Source organism: Tetrao urogallus, assembly GCF_951394365.1.
Source record: "Tetrao urogallus genome assembly, chromosome: 5".
In the NCBI taxonomy this organism is placed as follows: domain Eukaryota; kingdom Metazoa; phylum Chordata; class Aves; order Galliformes; family Phasianidae; genus Tetrao; species Tetrao urogallus.
In genome coordinates, this window is record NC_136818.1 from 22,743,755 (window position 1) to 22,762,348 (window position 18,594).

General features: G+C 41.0%; 1 protein-coding gene across 1 annotated transcript in view; it reads left to right on the top strand.

The window, feature by feature from the left end:
* ATF6 (activating transcription factor 6) overlaps nucleotides 1-18,594 on the top strand; it is a gene marked incomplete at both ends in the record, with an annotated part of 73,699 nt that overhangs the window by 4,638 nt on the left and 50,467 nt on the right. Inside the window, 3 exons of the mRNA XM_079536197.1 lie at nucleotides 1,047-1,267; nucleotides 7,445-7,630; nucleotides 7,739-7,830. Of these exons, the coding sequence (XP_079392323.1) occupies nucleotides 1,047-1,267; nucleotides 7,445-7,630; nucleotides 7,739-7,830 (499 nt within the window). The remainder of the gene's footprint in view (nucleotides 1-1,046; nucleotides 1,268-7,444; nucleotides 7,631-7,738; nucleotides 7,831-18,594) is intronic.

An 18,594-nucleotide genomic window follows, 5' to 3' on the forward strand; every position in this document is an offset into this window, starting at 1 on the left:
ACCATTTGAAGTTGTTGAGTAGGATAGTGCAAACTTACTGTGCCTTTTAAGATCGTCTGTGCAATAAGGAGACCTAATCCTACACCTCAAACATAAGACCTTGGAGTGCTAGGTAAATGACTTCATCTTCCAGAAAGTTGGCTAAGTGTTGTAGTACAGAGTCGTGCATATTGATTGGAATGTCAGCTGGAATGTGCTGCTTCTAAAAGGCAGCCAGGTCATCTTGTTACAAAGGATTAAAGAGATGTTCATGTGCTTTCATGCAAGAAAATATTACTCGAGCACCTGCTTGAGTTAAATGTAGTTCTTGGACTGAAATTTCTTGGATGTGAGTGTTCTTAATTCCATTTCAAAGCTCTTTGGAAATTACCTCATTTTTTCTGCTTGTTTTTCTTTATGCTCTGTTCAGTCTGTGCATAATGTTTCTAATATATGGCAGTACTTTTTTTCCAACAACTTGGTCTGGTCTTGTCTTAGTGTGAGTTGAGACATTAACTTGTGTTTTGAAACTGTAACTTTGTTCTTTCCTGTTCATCTTTTTTTTTTTTTTTTTTTTTTTTTTTAGTATGAGTCACTTCTGTGTAGTAACATTTCCTCTGAACAGAACAGTAAAATAGAGATGGACAAAAGGGAGAAGAAGAATTAAGATGAACTAGTTAGGTTCCTTGATAAAGTTGCTTTGTGTGTTTCAAGCATTAGCAGTACTGAAACGAATAATGCTTCTAAAAAGAGTTGATTTCTTTTAATTTTTTTTTTTTTAAATTAAATTTGAAAAGTCATTAGGTTTTGGGGGAGAGATTGATTTTAATGGATTTCTTTAGTAGGTATAGTTTTGGTTTGCAGGATAGGGTAAGGTTAAGAGCGATGCAGACTAGTTTTGAGACTTTTCTTTTCCCCTGTGGAATATACTAGTGCTGAAGATGAGTAGCATGGATCAGGGGAGCAAGACTTCCTACCAGCTGTAACACTGTTGCCCTATAAACGGATCATATACAAATCCATGTCACATCATACGCTGAGCACTCATGTTTGTTCTTGTGTTCTAGGTCAATCAGTGGTGCTTCCCCAGCCTGCAGTGGTACAGCTGCAGGCTTCTGGGGTGCTGCCTGCCTCCCAGCCAGTCATTGCTGTCACAGGAGGGACCACGCAGCTGCACAATCACACCGTGAGTGCGCTGCCTGCGACTGCTGCGAATGGCTCAGCAAATGGCAAAATCACAGTGGCTAAACCCTTGCTCCAAAGCACCACACCGGCAGTGGGGCTGGATGTAAGTACTGGTTGTCTGATGATAGCCAATAATCAAAGTTTGGCATTAACCACCTTTCAGTTACCTGCGTACCGAATATTGTACGACCCCCAGGGCACTTCAGAGTGTTTTGTTGAAGGAAGGTGCGTTTGGGTGAGGATACTGAAGCTTCTTATTTAGACTCTCAGGGTGTTGTTCTTTGCTGTAGTGTCCCAGGCACAATTACTGTGAGCTATGCCCTATTGCATCTCAGTGTGGAGGAGAAAGCAGTGTCCATCCGCAGGGAATTTTGCAGTATTGTGACCCACTTACCTGGCAAGGATCATAAGTTTCACAGTGCTGTTCAGCTGGCAGCAGTTCAGTGTGGCTTCTGGCAGAGGTGCTCAGTCATTAGTATTTCCTAAGGACACTCACTCACCATCTGTTCTGCCTCTCTTTTTGAAATAACTTTTGTGAGAGCTGTTATTAAGGCAATTAATTTTATGCCTCTAAAGTGAAGAAATCAACAAATGTGAATGTTGAGGAAGTTGTTCTTTACGAAATTCCAAAGGACATGGGACAAATAAAACTGGAGCGACCTTAAATAGCTGAAACTTAATAAGGTGTGATATGGAATACTTAATGTTTGAAGTCTTTAACCCCTGTTCTCAGCAGGCACAAATTAGCATTGCTGTACTAACGGTAAGTTAGCCGTGCTGACTATTAGCTGTGTGTTCATTTGGCATTAATGCAGAACAGAGTGGAAGTGTCAAACTGGTTGGATAACTTTCCAATGCATTAATTATTTAGTAGCTCAGACTCATTCTTCTACCCTTTCTTTAGCAGTGTCACGCTTTGCAAAAGAATTTCCATCCCAAATGGCCTATTTCTGCTATCAAGAACTGTTCTCATGCACAGAAACAAGCATTGTTCCCAGTTTTAATGCAAATAGGGCGCAGGTTCTTGAGGTGTTTTCTTTTCTGCCTAAGGCTGTTCTCTTCTAAATTTGGAACTTCAGTTAGACCTTGGATCCAAATCTTCTGGAAAAAGAGTTCCATCTTTGCTTATGAAGCAGAACTTCTTCTAGGGGTTTATTCTTGAACAGTCGAACCGTTACATAGTTTTCTTGCTGGAAAGCATACCTGTCTAGGTGAAGAGATACTGTGCAGTAACAGGCACATTGGCTGTGCTGGACCAAAACAATTAGATTTGTGTAATTGTGCAAGAGAACTGCATTAGTATTTTCAGATTGTCTTACAGGTTTAATTTAAACTTGCAGGATTGTTTTTCAGACACTCTTACCACATATTTTTGAGCACTGATATCTTCTCTCCTTTAACTGAGAGAGCTCTGCTGTGTTTGTCATCTTTGTATTAGTGTTTCAGATATTTGCTGTTGAGAGTCCTGTTCTTCATGTCAGTGAGCTTCTGTGGACTCTGACTCAGCAAAGGACTTGGCATAAATTTGAGCAAAGCCATTGTTACAGCTTAACAAAGTGGTGATATGGTTTGCAGCACCTTCTCATCATGCAGTTTGTTTGAGTTTCCTCTTGCACACTTGCCTCATTTTCTTCTGCATAACTGTGTACCATTTGTTCTGCCTGATGTGCCACCTTGGCCACCAGAAGTTTCAGTGCAGGACACTGATTCTCACTGAGGCGTGTGCCTTCTTTGAAATGGAATTTTTGTACAATTTCCTAGCAGCTCAGAATTGTGCTGCTGGTCACACTTGATGGTAAATTTTTTTCACTTGTTATGTTTGTGTCTGAGCTGCGTTTTTTTTTAATTAAGAAAAAATTACTTAAGTCAGAAACCACACTGCAATGGAAACTTAATTTTCAAAAGGCAACAGAAGGTCAGTTAGAGGACATTATTAAATAATAATAGCTAGATATAAAAAGCCAAGCTGAAGAACTCTGTCAGCACTCATTAGATTTGTGGCTCCCTGTAACCACAATGAGTATGGCATCTTGCCACTGTGTTAAAAATGAGGTTTAATTGACAAAAGCTCCTAATTGTCATTACACTTCATATCTATGTCTGTGACAGTCCATAGTCAAGTGTATAGCCTGGGTAATGGTTGGCTGTGTTTTATATGATGGTTGTGTGGGTATTTCCACCTAAAGAAGTTCTAAGGAGGCAATTTTAAGACTTGGTGTCAGCCTAAATACTGGTCTTACCTACATTTACCAAAGCATGAAAAAAACAGCTGCAGCTGCTCTTTGATACATATTGTGAAACAACACTTTGAAGAAGAACAAATGTTCCCGGATACAGGCAGCATCAATGGAGTTAAAACATCTTGCAACTGCTGTAGACACCATATGTGGTGTTCAGAGCTGCACAGATGTAGCTGTCATATGAGCTCTCTAACACATGTTCTTGTTTGCTAATCTAAGCAGATGTTGCAGGATAAAAAGAAACACTGCAGAACTTTCTTTTGGGTTTAAGAGGGATAAGCTATGAACTTAACACTCAACCATTCAAATGGATCAAGCTAAGATTGGTTGGTGCTAATATGTGCTTGTGAGGGCCCTGAGTGGTGCTCATCCTGGTGGGCACGTCTAGGCAGCTTGCCAGCAGCAGAGGAGTGGAAGGCTTTCATTGCAGTCATTCTTCACTGGGAAACTGGTGAAGAGCTTTTCACTACAAAATTGGACAAAAGACATGCTGCCTCTGCAAGCCACTCTGCCAGCTGGAGGAAAGAAGCTGTTAAATGAAAAAAAGGGTTGCTGTTCCCTTTGTAGTTAAATGGTATGAGATACAGGCAGTAGGCGTGCAAGGGAGTCCGGCTCAGTTGTGTGCTTATAGACCCTTCTCATGTTTCCACTCTAGTGAGAAAGGGTTCAATTCTAATTCCTCATTTTGTTGCTAATAAAAGATATGATTGTGTGAAATTCCTCAGTGTAAGTATGTATTTCTGTTAAAGAATCCCATTTTCTGTGCTGCGCATTGGGTAACTTCAGTATGAGATAGACTCTTAAGTTGTGTTCTGTTGAGTAGGAGACAAAATGTCCAGATCTTTCAACAGAACAGAGAAATGCTTTTATAGGTTTCGTGTTTCTTGCATTTAAGACGTATTTTCAAAGGCAGGAGCTTTTGTAAGTTGAGGTAAGAAGCCAACAAGTGTAAAGCTGAGGTGGTTTGGGCTTTCAGCTCTGTGTTAATATTCCCAGTGTGTGTGTACCCAAAACCCTGGGGAGAGCTGTTAATTTTTGTCATTAAATTAACTTTTACCCAGTGACGTGTGCTGTCTTCTAGCAGGAATATGTAATCGTGTGCCACACAGCTTGCATCCAAGTGGAGGTTACATCTTGCTCAAACTTTGCAATCCTATTTTGAGGTAGCAGAGTTTATTTGTAAAAGTGCATGAGTTTTGCAACAGGCCTTTCCCTTCTCTTTACAACATCTGTTGTTTTGTTTTTTTTTATGTGATGGTGTAATTTTTAGAGCTGGGAAGTAAGAATTTCATCACTGATTAGTGTTTCGTTTTAATGCTGTTGTTTTCCATTTACAGTCTGTGTCCCCCGAGAACCTGAAATTGTTAAGTTAGCAGAGGTGTTTGGTACCTTGAAGTAGAGCTGAACACAGAAGAGTTGAACACAGCTGAAAAGTAATATTGTTTAAGCTGTCTGTCATTATGAACTGGTTCCCCCTCTTTTTGATTATCAAAATGCTCAACAATCACCGTGTTTGTATTGGTGCCAAGCCAGCTGTGTAGTGCCTGGTGCTGTACTGCTTCCAAGTTTAAGCACTGCTGTTATTTCACTCCCACAGCTCTTTCTACTTCCTGCATCAGAGTTAGGTAGGAACAAGTATGCAGATAGGGTTTGCTCCCTGTGAAAAGCCAGGCAAGTACTGGAGGGTTGGCCAAGGAGCCTGAAGTATTTTAGGGATTGTTTGCTAAAATAAAATGAATCAGGGACAGAAATAGTTGTTTATCTGTGGAAGTTTGAGTCTAAGTGAGATTAATATGTCATTGACTGACAATCAGTAATTGCACATGGACCTTGGATCGTACAGGACAGAGCTGCTGTTCATGATGGTGTTTGGAGAACACTGATTGAAGGAGGGCAGTTGAGATAAAAACCACCTGTAACGTAGCAGGTAGGGATGGAAACAGCAATAGAGGTACCTTTTAACATACCTCCAGTGTACGAACACTGTGCTGCTACCTTAACTCCAACATTTCTCCAGGGGTTGGGTAGATTTACCAGAGGTTCCAAATACTAAAAATAAAAGTCTGTGTAGTAGTGAGTAATTTTAAGAAAGTATGCAAACAAGAATTGGTCATCTTTGTTAAACTTCAGGATGTAAAACCTCTTTTTAAAAGTACTTGTTTGGAGTATCACACAACTCAGAAAAGCCAAAGCTGCTACATGAACTCATGCCTTGTTTTTTCATCTCTGGGTAGCTGAAGTGATCCTGGCTCCAGACTGGTATGTGTTATGTATTCCAGTCCTCAGTTAGCCCAAATCTTGTTTTTATTTTTTTCTCCAAAAAAAAGCTTTTCTATGTCTCCAGACGTTTGCTTACGTTAAGTATTGTAGCATTACAAGATTCATCGCAAAGCTAAGGGCTATTGAGAACATGCTAAAATCCATTCCTTTTCCACTCTCTTCTAAAAGCTAGAATAAGTACAAGCAGCTTCACTTTCACAGGCTTTTGATGGCACCAAACGAGACGTGTAATAAACAACCTTTTACAGAAAGCGATTAGATCAGCATGGAGACAGCCCGAAATTTTAATGCACTGTAACATGTATTCTTAGTCTCTGTCAACAGACCCCAGTATCATGAAGAAGGATGACACTCTGTAGCCAATTTTCCTTGTAGACATCAATGCTCTACAGCAATATATTGTCCATATACCAGTATACACAGTTCGAAAGCTGTGGTTTAAGGTTCTTTAGGCAGCTGAACCTTAGCAGTCTGATCTTTTTAATGCTACTGTTCTATGACTAATTTGTTTAGTTTCCCTACACTTTTAAAGTAGATCTCTTTTTTTTTTTTTCTTCAGCTTTTATGCTCTAACATAAATGTTACTCCAGGGTATGTGCTGGAGGCTACTAGAGGATAATCAGGTCTGTGTAAGATACACCATTGGGTTGTCTCTCAGAGTAAAAATAATTAAATCCCATCCTGTTGTGGCTTAACGATGCGATGGAATTCTTCTGGTTTTAATAAAACAAAAAACACAGTTGCCATTGCTGATCTGTGTGGAAAAGGAAACTTGCAGAGTAGCCTTTGAGCTTGGAGTTTCAAGTTGTCTTGTGTAGCTCTGCCATATCAATCATCGTTGTCTTTGTCAGCAGCGAGATGCCTTCAGTCTGGGTCGTCCCACTCTGTGCAAACCACAAAATGACTAAGTGGTAAATGAAGATAGATTGTTCTGCTTCAGAAAGGCAGCAGAGTCACCAAGGCTGCTGGGAGATAGGGAGGAGTGCCTTTGAACTGTCCATGTCTGATCTCACAGTCTGAATGTCTGCTAGTAGCTGGAGTGCATTCTGTGCTCTCCTGGAGTGTATTTGCTGATTTGGCATCATCCAGAAGGAATCCAGTTTGTGTGCTGTTGAACACTGCTGAGTGAAATCAAGCATATTAAGTGGAGTGATTAGGAAATTTGAATCAAAAACACTCTTTTTATATAAATTAAAATGTTAATGTAAGATGCTCCCAGTATATGCCATATAATATGTATATGCTTGATGCACATAGCTGATCTCAGACTGCATATTCTATAGTATTAAAAACTGTATGACAGAGCTGGAAAAAGTGCAGAAGCAAATGTAGTCATTACAGAAATGGCTTCCATTCAGGAGAAACCAAAAAAACTAGGACTTAGGAAAACAGCTGATTGTAGCTCTTATATATTACATGTTGAAGTGAAGACGTTCTTGCTGCCTTGCAGACCTATAGATACGTATTTACTTTGTTTTGGTTGATTAAATCAGACTGCTGTTTGAATGTACTTGGTGTGTCCCCTGCAAAGGCTGAGAATGCAGCAGAGAACAGAGATGATGCAGGACTTGTTTAGTTTAATTATCTGTGAGCTGCAACTCTTGGAGATGTACCATAACTTCTGTGCTAAACACGTTGGCTGATTTGAGGCAGAATGAGAGATGCAAGACTTTTGACAAAGTGAAGGAGCGGTAATTATGTATGAAGTAGAGGCACTTGTAATTGCATGCTATTAACAGGACTCTGAATTGCCTCTCTAGATCAATGTGTTGAGAAGACAGCAGCGCATGATCAAGAACCGTGAGTCAGCCTTTCAGTCACGAAAGAAAAAGAAAGAATACATGCTAGGGCTAGAGGCCAGGCTGGAGGCAGCCTTACTGGAGAATGAAAAGCTCAAGAAAGAAAATAGCACACTGAAGAGGCAGCTGGATGAAGTGGTGTTAGAGGTAAGTAGCTGCAAGGAAGGTCTGACTGTAATGAAATAAGCATAATTTGGTTTGTTTCACTTCTGACGTATCTTTGTGTCGCTTCTCTCTTGTTTTTTTCCTTTCTAGAACCAGAAGCTCAAAGTATCATCTCCCAAGAGAAGAACCTTATGTGTGATGGTGATACTGGCTTTTATAATGTTGAATTACGGCCCACTCAGGTAAGCTGCCTAGGAATTCCTCTTAACCATATTCCTGATATAGTTGCTTGTCGTCATAGTTAGGATTGAGTTTACTGTGATTTTTGTTTGAATTTTTAGTGTAGGCAGTGTTGTGTTTTAAAGCCTTGAGCTGGTAGGCTGTCTTCTGTCCTTTATGCTTCTCATGGCAGCGGCAGCTCCATCTGTATAATGGGTCTTCTTTTGGAATCTTCCTCAGCAATAAGACCTGAATCTTGTGCTTCTCATTTCTCTTGAGCTTGGCGTTTTGTTAACCAGTGCAGTGCACAGCATTTTGCTTCGTTTATACCTGAACAGATTAAAGACCTGTATTGAGAATCCTTTTAGAGTTGAGAGCTTTGGGAGCTCATTTGCTTATTTGTACCCATGCTAATTTCAGTACTACTAATTCAAGCTGCTACTAGCACCCAGTGCAGGAAATCCCACTGTTTATTCCAATGCTTTGCAGTTCTGTCCATTAGGTGTGAAAAGCTATGATTTTCCCTTTATTCTTGTGCTATGGATCTGGTAATGATGTTCTTCTCTTCTCTTTCCCTCCAACAGCTTTTAATAGTCTTGAAGGCTATTTCTCCTTATAATCCTTTTTGTATTTGTTTTGTCTTAGGTATTTTGTTGTGAAATTTCAAACCATGCAGATTTATTTCCTCTTATTTATGCATACCTGCCACTAGAGAACAGCTAGACTCATGAATATGTGAGTCTATATATGTATATAATATACATAAATCAAATTTTGAGCTTTTCTAGCTCCAATGATGTCTCTGAATTGAGACGCTACCAAGCTGTTACTGCCTTTTCTCCAGGTCAGCCAAGGTTCTGATGAATGTATTTTTTTAACAAGTTAACTGTTATTTTTAAGCTAGGAAGTATGTTGGGCTAGTTGATTGACTCTCCTTTGAACTGTATCACTGTGGCAGAGAGGAACTAGAGCAGCAAAAAAATGCTGTGTTGTTTCCCACCTGTTTTACCATCCCGTGGAAGAGAGAAGATTAAAAGGAGATGTTTGTTGCTTGTCACTGTATTTGACCTGACTGACTTTAGAACATAAGGATTTTTTATATGAAGTTGATCACTTTTTTCAAAAGAGGAGGGGAAGGATATTTCAGTAGATTCTTAGTAGTCAGTAATGCCTCCATTTGTCCTTAAAGCCCGTGTCAAACTAAAGGAATGAGATGGGCTAAGTCTGGAGGAAGGGTTTGTTTCTGTCCCGGATAAACTTCTGGAAGGTTGGTGTTTTGTATTTTAATAATGTTAGTAAATTTGGTAAAGACGTAATTACTTTTCAAGTGTTTGTACTTCTTGCAAATACAGTTTCCTTTCAGGCAATGGAATATGCTGATAATTTTACTTTGATAGGGATGAGGTTAAAGAAGGCTGTTTCTTAGTGCATTTAGTGTTTGTTTTGGGATTTTTTTCACTATTAAGCAGAAAAATCAGCTTCCTGATACTACATGATTGCTTTTGATATCCCACCTGCATTTGTAAGCATTACTACTCACTCAAGAAATGCTATTCTTATTGAGACATAGAAGAGACAGATCTTCCTGAAGCCAGCAATTCTAGTTGTATCTCCATTACAATGACAAGATGGAGCACTTGAAGCTTTTTTTATTTGTGAGAGACTTGGAAACAGAGCAGAAGATGAGAACAGGAAGTATTACTGCAATGCTCTGAAGTTCATGTGTCAGCTTCTCTGCTCCAAGGAGTGAGTGTTGAGATTGATAGCAAGGAACTGCTGTCAGGGCAGATTGAAAGGTCAGTTTGTGCTCATTATCTTTGTAATGACTGGTAACTTCAGAAATGAGACAAGGTTAATTTTTTGACCTATTGGATATTTTATGAATTAGGATAGAGCAAGAAGAAATTCTTGAATGTCTCGTTGCTCCTGGCCAGTACTACAGCTGTGTGTGCCAGTGTAATTGCTGAGACTGAATGTGTGGTCTGAATCAGAACTGGATTTAGACAGTGAAGAGAAATGTAACTGCATATTAACAAGGAGCTACTCTTATCTTTATTTTCTTTTTTATTCCCTAGCAGTGTGATTAAGCAATCACACTGCAGTTAAAATACTGGCTGTACCAAGGTGATGGGAACATGGATTGTGCAGCATCCTTTGGAAGGCTCAGAATGTGGGATGTACAAATGCCAACTTCAGATCTCACTCCTCCCATGTACATTTCCTTACCATTATAGAGGTGTCACTGACTTGTAGCACCGTGAGTGGGTAATTGTGATTGCTGTTGTGCTTAGTCTGTAACAACGAGGGAGTTTCCAATACACAGGATGTTTTTTATCTTAATATCTGTGCTAGCTTATAGTTCAGCAAAATAAGTCAGTTTCCCTGAGTTACTGACTGCAAAGAATGTAATTTCTATGCGGAAGTCAACTGGAGATGAATCTGATTTGAAGCTTTGTGAGATGGTTACCATTTCCTCTGTGTAGGAAATCGTCTGCAAACCTGTATGGAGGCACAACAGCATTCAGGCACAAAATGTTTTGGTTCAAACATATTAGCAGTGAATATTGTTTTATTTAAAACCAATGAACCATTGCAAAGAGAGAGTGACATCTGAACAAAGCAGAAATGTGGGAATTTCACCCCCTAAACTCTGCAGCAGATTTTGCGGTTGTCTTAGTTGGCTTTATTGTGAGATACTTCTCAATTTTGTAATCAGAAGTGATGGGATTCTTTGAAGGCTGGAGGTAATACAAAAGAACAGATATAGGTTTTCTACTTAGCTGTCTATTTCTGTCAAATCAGAGAAGCCAGGGAAGTGCTCCGGTCAGCCCTGCAGACCATTCTTGGCTTCCAGAAGGCCAGCAGAGGAACCCCAGGTAGTCCTTCCTTCCTGCAGGGAGCACAGCCACTTGTTGGCTGTTTGTTAATGGTGAGATGTCTGGGATGCTCCATGGAGGACTCTGAAGCTGATTATGGGAAGCGGTCTGGGATGTGGCAGCCCTTGGCAAGTGAATTTAGCACGTAAGATTGATTGCTGAAACAGAATGCTGCCTGCTGACAAGTATGATATGTGTGTAGGTGTTCTGTAGCACTGAACTGGTAAATAAGGGAGTGGTGCAGAAAGTGTGGCAGGGAAACCAGCACATCAGCCCCAAAATACTGCTTGAGAATATTGGAAGGAAAGTCTAGTCCTGTTCACATAGCCAGTGACAAGAAGCATTCTTCACTCTTAGAATTGGCACCATGTTATCTCTGGTGAAGAATGTAATCTAAATTCAGTGAGAATGAGAAATTAATACTTTCTGGTTATGAAAGTTGGTCTTACAGAGTTTACTGTTACTAAACTACTCTAAGATTGTTTATTTTAAATATTAGTGTAGAATCTGAAATTTTGAATTATTGCAAGTAATTTAGTGGGAATTCTATTAGTAAAAGCCAACATTTGCTTTATACAAGATGAAAGGTGCACTATTCTCTAATCTTTGCATATTATTTAGAATTGGATATAGCATATATAAAAATTTCCTTTTATTATTACTTAAGAATGATTGGTGAGGTGCATGAAGGGAGAAGGGTGCACTTTGACCTCTCTAAGGAATGAAATCACCCTTTTGCCTCAGCCTTACATACCATGAGGTGCAAGGCAGGAATTGGCAGCATGCAGTGTTTGCACAAAAGGCAGTGAGAGCACAGGCTTTGGCATGCAGCTGGAGCAGGAAGCACAGCATCTGGAGGCAGGTATCTGCCCTTCTGTTTGCCTTCTGTGAGAGAGTGCGTGGGTCAGTGCTGTCAGGTTCTCAGCTGGCTTTACACCCTGAAAGACTGCTGACTTCTGGCATCAAGCAGCCTCTGACTAGCTGTGCTTTTTTTTTATCACTCACCATAGGAAATCTGATAATTTTCCAGACTGGTGATTTCCATATTTCTGTTAGAGCATGCCAGGGTACTAACCAGATCTGAGAATGTGTTAAAACAATGCTGAAACAAATAGAAACCAAACACATGTGCTAGTCTAAAGAATCCGTGTATTTATTTTAGGAACTGTTTTATTTTTCTTCTCTGTTCCCATTTGAATATAAATTATTTTGTGCATTCTTTTTAATCCTTAATTTAATCCTTAAAATTCTTTTAAGTTGTAGCCCTACTGGTAGAGGCAGCAAACTGCTGGCCTTTTTTTTTTTTGTAGTAGGAACAAAAAAGTAGGGAAGGGAGAATGGTCACAGAAGATGCAAAAGATGGATTCTCTGCATTTCTGCTTCTTGAGGCAGCGATGCCTGTAAGCCTTGCTTGCTTGTGGCCCTAGCACTGCTTTTTTTTGGCTATGAGGAACATTCAGCGAGATACTCTTATTTCCATGCTAATCAGTCTGCTCAAATTTACATGTTGATCATCTAACAACAGTTTTAGAACATTTATAAGGATAGGCAGCCAGCCAGAATGTCTTAACCACTGTTTCAGATATTTAGTGGACAGAAAACAAAAAGACAAAGTTGGAAAGAGAAAGGGCAGATCTATGAAGAGGCTGGAACCAGGGTGGGGGGGTTGAGAAAGTGATGTGGGTTTATTTTATTTTTTTGCTTACAAGTCAGCCATCTCTGCATGGCTGGAATCCCTTTCAAACGGGAAAACAAACTTGGTGATGCAACCAAAATTCTTAAGCTGTGTTTGGGATGGAAGATGACTGAGGTGGTGATTGATGCAGCTAAGTAAGCTTCTGCTTCAAAATCTCTCGTGTCCTGTTGACCTATAGCAGCTGCACTAGAATTGCTGGCCTTTCATAGAGGTTTTGTTGCAGCTTCTCCCTGGAGTGGGAGTCCTGATGGGTTTTCCTCTACTTTCCAGAACTATCCTGGAAACAGAATAATCTATTTATAGTTGAGAACCACTGAGCAACCTGCAAATGAAGGCACCCGCCTGGGTGGTTGAGAAATAGGATTTGTCTGCTGCTGCTTCTGCAGTCTGCAGCTTGGAGAATCAGTAATTTTCAATTCTTAAAGACTTAAGGGTGTGTCTCATTCTTGTTCTGGCAGCGCAAGCATTGGGGAGAAAAGAGAAGTAGTAAGGTTAATCATCTTCTACAAACAATGAGGAAACCACCCAAGGGTAGTTGAGCTGCATGCTACTATGTCCTGCTCTTTGTAAGCATGAGGCAAGCAAAGCATAAATCTTTGCCCATTGGGATGCTGTCCTGCCTGGCCTGCAGGGTTTTTGTTGGTAGTGGTGTAGCCTCTGAGCTTTCAAAGCAGGCACTGTCTGGGGGCTGCTGGAAGTACCATCCATCAAACATACTTGTATTGGTGTCTGCGTGGCTTGGAGCCTTTACTTAAGCTGAGCAATCTCAAGTTAATGCGTGGGAGAGCAGGATTACTCAGAGGTTTCATGCATTCAGTGGTGGTTTTGTGCACAGTTGCTATTGTTTGAGCCTTACCACTGGGCTCCTTGATTAAAGAAACAGACTTGTCTTGCAGCAAGCAGGAGCCTGGGGAGCTGCTGCATACCTCAGTGATGGGATAGTGGAAAGTCAGAGAAGGCTTTTGGTAGTTCCCTTATACCGTGAGCTGCGTGGGCAAAGAAGTTAGCCTTGTTACGGTTATATCATGTGCAGCCAGTGCTGCATTCCTGCAGAGGTGTTGGAACTGCATGTTTCAGGTTTGGCCGTTCACATTCTTCCCACAGAAGCCAGTCCTGGGCCAAGGTCTTGGTGTGGTCTGCTTCACACCCCAGTAGTGCTCATCATGGCAGGCTTTGTAACATCCCAAATGTGTACTCAGAGCAGACTAAAGCCTAGTGTCTGTCATCTGCCATAAATGAAAGGCAGTATCTAGTAACTGCAAGAGAGCGTTTGCTTCTGTTGTCCTAACAGTTCTCCCCGATGCTGTGTGCTCATTCCTTACTCCATCCCAGCACTGAGCTGAGCAGGTTGCTTGAAAGCATCACTTTTAGAGTAGTGGAGGGGCATTCCAGCCAGGTGTCCTGTTCGGTGAGTGCTGTCTTCCCACTGTGCTGCTGGTGCCTGGTCAGCAAGTGGAGCTGGGCAGGGAGCATTAAGTCTTGTAGCCATGCCCCGTGATTTCTGTCAGCTTCAGGCTGAGCAGTGGTCTCTGAACTTGTGCTGGCCACTGAAGCATCTAAGAGATGGCTAAGAACAGGACCACCACCACAAGTCACGGTCTGTACAACAGATTGCATTTCTCATTCCTTATTCATCTACTCCTGGGCTTCTTTATACACAAGAAGAAATCTTCTAAAGGAATATGGAGCTCCTCAAGTGTTTTAGGAGACACAGCAGAAGTCCAGGAAGATGTTTATGGCTTTAAGACCCCTAAGCAGGGAAACCATCTTTACTATTTGTGGCAATGGAAGTGTAAGTTTCAGTTCTGAGCTGAGTGTTCATTTGAGTTGGAGGTGGTCCAAAACTCAAAAAGTCCTCCATATCTTTGCTCTGGTGTTGAAATTTCTCCTTCAGGAGTGAGAAAAATAGAAAGGAAAAGGACAAACTGGGTAATTTGGACATAAGGGTTTTGTTCCAGACCTCTTAGAGTCTCTCTGAATGTGTTGGTAGCTTGAGTAAAATTGAATACTCTGAATTTTCTTACAGACTACAACTGCAGGAAGTGATTCCTTTCTCCTCCTCCTGCTGATCACAGCCACATGTTCGTCCTGGCAGAGCAGTGCCTCAGGCCGGCTGTGCTCTCCTGTTTACCTTGTCCTGCTGGTGCAGTCACAAAGCCTGCACACAATGCCAGACACTCACTGAGGCTTTCCTCTTTTCTCCAGCAGTTCATCCGCTGGGGCCGGAAGTGAAATTTGCAAAGGTTTCACCCTTAATAAACATTGAATTGCTTTTTAAAGAAAGCAAAACTCAAAAGCTCCCAGACACTGTCCCTCCAGTTTCAGTGGCGTTCCTCATCCTTCTCTGCACGAGAGAGCGCCACCCTCCCTTCACCAGCCCAGCACTCACAGAGAGGAGCTCTGGAGCAGAGTGTAGTGCCTTGCTGTTTTATTGGAGCACCCAGGCAGATACGTGGTGCCCTTGCTGACAGTGAGAAGTGGGAAAGCTACCCAGAGAGCATTTGGTGTTGTCACAGCCTTGTCTGGAACCACTTAAGGAGAGGACATCGTCTTCAGTTGGTGTCTTCTAGCATTGTCAACTTCACCCTGTTGGAAAAATCCCAGCTCGTATTCAGAGATAGTTCTGTCCCCAGAAAACTCTTTGTTGTGATATCACTGTTGGCTTTTGTCTAGAAATTCCTGTAGAACTTAAATGTCAGTATTCAAAACTTGAAGTGCATAGGGTTTGTTCAGCCAGAATTAGAAATGAAATTTAGTTCAGGCTCTTGGCAAGGCTTGCTTTTACATTTATCAAACTGACATTCAAACCAAAGAAGTAAAAATACTGCTAAAATATCAGGTGCTATTGGCTTCTTGGAGAAACTGTGACAGGAGGGTTGCTTTTCTTTCCCTCCTGTGATCAAATTTATCTACACTTTTGAGCACACATCTGCATGAGGTAGTTAGCGGTTCATTCTTTTTTTATACCTTGGATCTGATTTTGCATTTTAAATGAAACAATAGCTCAGCCAGCTTGGACAGAACATTTGTAGCTGTGTGAAAACCCTTTAATGCCCACAATATCTGGAATATTCATATGCAGGCTGCAAAGATTTGATAAGTGCTCGGGGTGCATAAGCTTGACCAAACAGAAAAAGACCCAGTTTCCAGCCTCTAGCTGGTCATCTCAAACAAAGCTACTTCTCTGCCTTAAAGCTTTCTTGACTTCTAAGCTGGGGCAGCAACTCATTTCCTCCAAGTAGCAAAACTTTCTCACAGCAGATATGCCAACACGCTCTTCTGTTTCCAGATTTTCATCTTGAGGGCCAACAGAATGAAAAAATTTTCCTTGATTCTACTATGTAATACTAAAATATTTTTAGCAGAAAATGCTATTTTTTTTTTTTTTTTAGATTTTTTTTTTTTTTCTGTTCTAAAGGGGGGGATTATCTACCTTCACTATTTGTTCTTTCTCTCCTCTTCTGCATATTCATAGATACTTTACACTGACTTCATCTTCACTCGTGGTTGGGATGTGGGCTGCAGAGCCTTTGTTTTCCAGCTTGTTTTGATGCTGTTCTACGTAGCATATGCAAAGCTCAGTATGCAGAAGGTGGGCAGGTATTTCCAGGTGTACCATACAAGAGAGATCCATTTTTATCCTAGCTGCTGAAGTGGTCTTTGGTTGTAAATTTATGCTTTTCTCACCCTAAGTAAAGGAGGATTATTTCTGATATCATACCCTCATGTACCTACTTGGCAAGTCTTTGGGAGTGAAGAGTCAGAGGATGATATGGGCTGTTACCTGCATGTCCACTCCTATCTGTTACCTGAAGATGGAGCCCTGTTTACAGGCAAACTCTGCAAGTGAACCTTTATGGGAGGAAGGAAGGAGGAGACACTGTATGCTAGACAACAAAATCTTCTATTCTGATGGGAAAATCTAACAAAACTCCCTAGATAAGTAAAAAATGGAAGACAGGCAGTATTTCAAGTTATGTTGGGAGATTCTTATCAAAAATAATGTTTCTTTTAGTATTGGGTCATTACCACAGTCTAAAGGAGCAAGGAAAGGGTGTTTTTTGAGATTTTGGGAAAGGTGCTTTTGGTCATCATCCTACAAAAAATGAATGGGACAAGGGAGGCAAGTGTAGTCCGTGTAGCTTAAAGCTTTGCTTCAAAAGAAAAAAAGAAAGGCCATTGCAATTAATACAATAAATAACATCGTATTTTCTCCTCAAGTTGGGTGTGTATGTTCTTAGAATTGGGAGCCATGCTTTTTGCCTGTAAGAACAGTAAAAGATTTTCTGTTCTTCTCCTTTGTTTCTTGCTGCTGAAGAAATCTTCTTTCATGTTGATACATCCTATCCCATAAGTGATGCCAAAAGTGAAATTTAAATTTTAACAAAAAGCTTACAGTGTAGTTCCCTAAATTAAAGCTTGACATAAGGGAATTAGAGGTATGTGTGGTTTTGAGTGGCTGTTAAAACAGCTAAATTAGGAGCTACCTAAATGAAGATTACCTGTGATTGCAGAAGTGCACATCTTTTTCCTGAATGGACTTGGTTTGAATTTCTCTAATTCTTTTCAGCATTTGGAATGCATGTTACATGTGACACTTCACCTCAGACTTGTCACCTCTGCTAGCTGAAACCTGAAACAATAAGAATTATCCTTGCAGAATTGTCTTGCAAGGAAGAAGAAAGAACCATCATGGAAAAAAATGCAGAATTGTTACAGTCTTGTGATTTGGTTGTTAACAAGCTTGAACTAAAGAATTGCATAGCAAGTTTTTCTGGTTTGAAGTGTCATTTTGAACAGGAAGGAGAAGAAGTAGAACAGAATGAAATGCCATACCCAGCAGGTTCACCAACACTGATCATCTCATTCATTTGAGCTGCAGAAAAACAGGCTGCAGGAGACTGCTGAAACTTTCAGAGCTTCTGTGATAGGTGTTTTTGGTTTCATTACTAAATTTCTGTAAACCTGTGGCTGCGAGGGCTTGAAATTAGAGTAAGGACGCAAAACCGCTTTGCAGATAAAAGATTTTCAGCAGGAATGCATGGCATCCCTTTGGGTATCAGCCTTAATTTTGAGATCTGGTTCCGTCTCTAGTTGCTGCCAGCTGAACCAGTGCTTCATTGAAAGAGAAGGAACACAATCTCATAAAATTGAGTAGGTCATGGAGATTGGTTCTGTGAAATTGGATAGCCTGATGCTGGCTAATACATGAAGCTACAAACAAGCCATCCAGCTTTCCATTCTACACATGAGAAGCAATGAGACTTCCGGATGTTAGCATTCAAATGCATTAAGGAAGCTGTCTATAAATACTCTTCTGCCCACTGTCCTTGTAGTGAAAACAAGCTCAGAGGTTTCTGCTGCCTAGGTTCTGTGCTGCTGCCTGGAAACCTGAAGGACACAAGGCAGTCCAAGCGACATCAGCCTGTATCTGGATTGTCCTGGCTTCACAGCTCTGCTGAACGTGACACAAATACTCATGAGCAGACTTGGGTTGCTGTTAACAAGAACATAAGTACGTTGGCAAAAGAGAGGGAGTGCTAGGCAGCTAGATCTGCTAGCCTTCTCCTTAGCTGGGGACTACTTAACCTCCTGTCCTTGGTAGCTTTTGTCTTTCTTTGTTATAGCCGTTTGCGTTTATTGCCTGTTGCAATGTGATGCCACGTAACAAATAGGAAAATGAGACCTTCCCCCGCAGGGTTTATGTTCTGCTACACAGGAGAGAAGGGGCATGAATCAGAATGTAGTCTGTAAGCAGTGATCAACATGCATGGCAAAGTCCTCGTCGGCATAGTGGGGTCCTCATGCATTTTTGCTGTGTTGCTGCTGGCAGTGTTCTGCTGTTGTCAGCCAAGAGGGTTAGGGCTTCATTTTGATGTGTATTTCAGGAAGCAACCATGTTTATAGAAGAATAAAGCTAGCCTCTGGGAAGGACAAATTGAAGTAGTGCTTCTATGCTTTCGGGATTTCTCACTCATAAGTAGCCCTTCTGAACTAGGATGTCATCAGTCTCGTGAGGCAGTTGTCTCATTTTTCCAGCTCACGTTTGAAGTTCTATTCTGCTTTGCCTCTAGGGCAACACAGACATTCTTATGCTGTGTGGCTGCCTGAGCAGGCTCCAGGGGAAGATGCTGCAATCAGTGCAAACACAGATCAGGAAGGCAGGGTACATTGTACCATGCCCCACTGCCACTGCATTGTCAATCCTGCTGTTG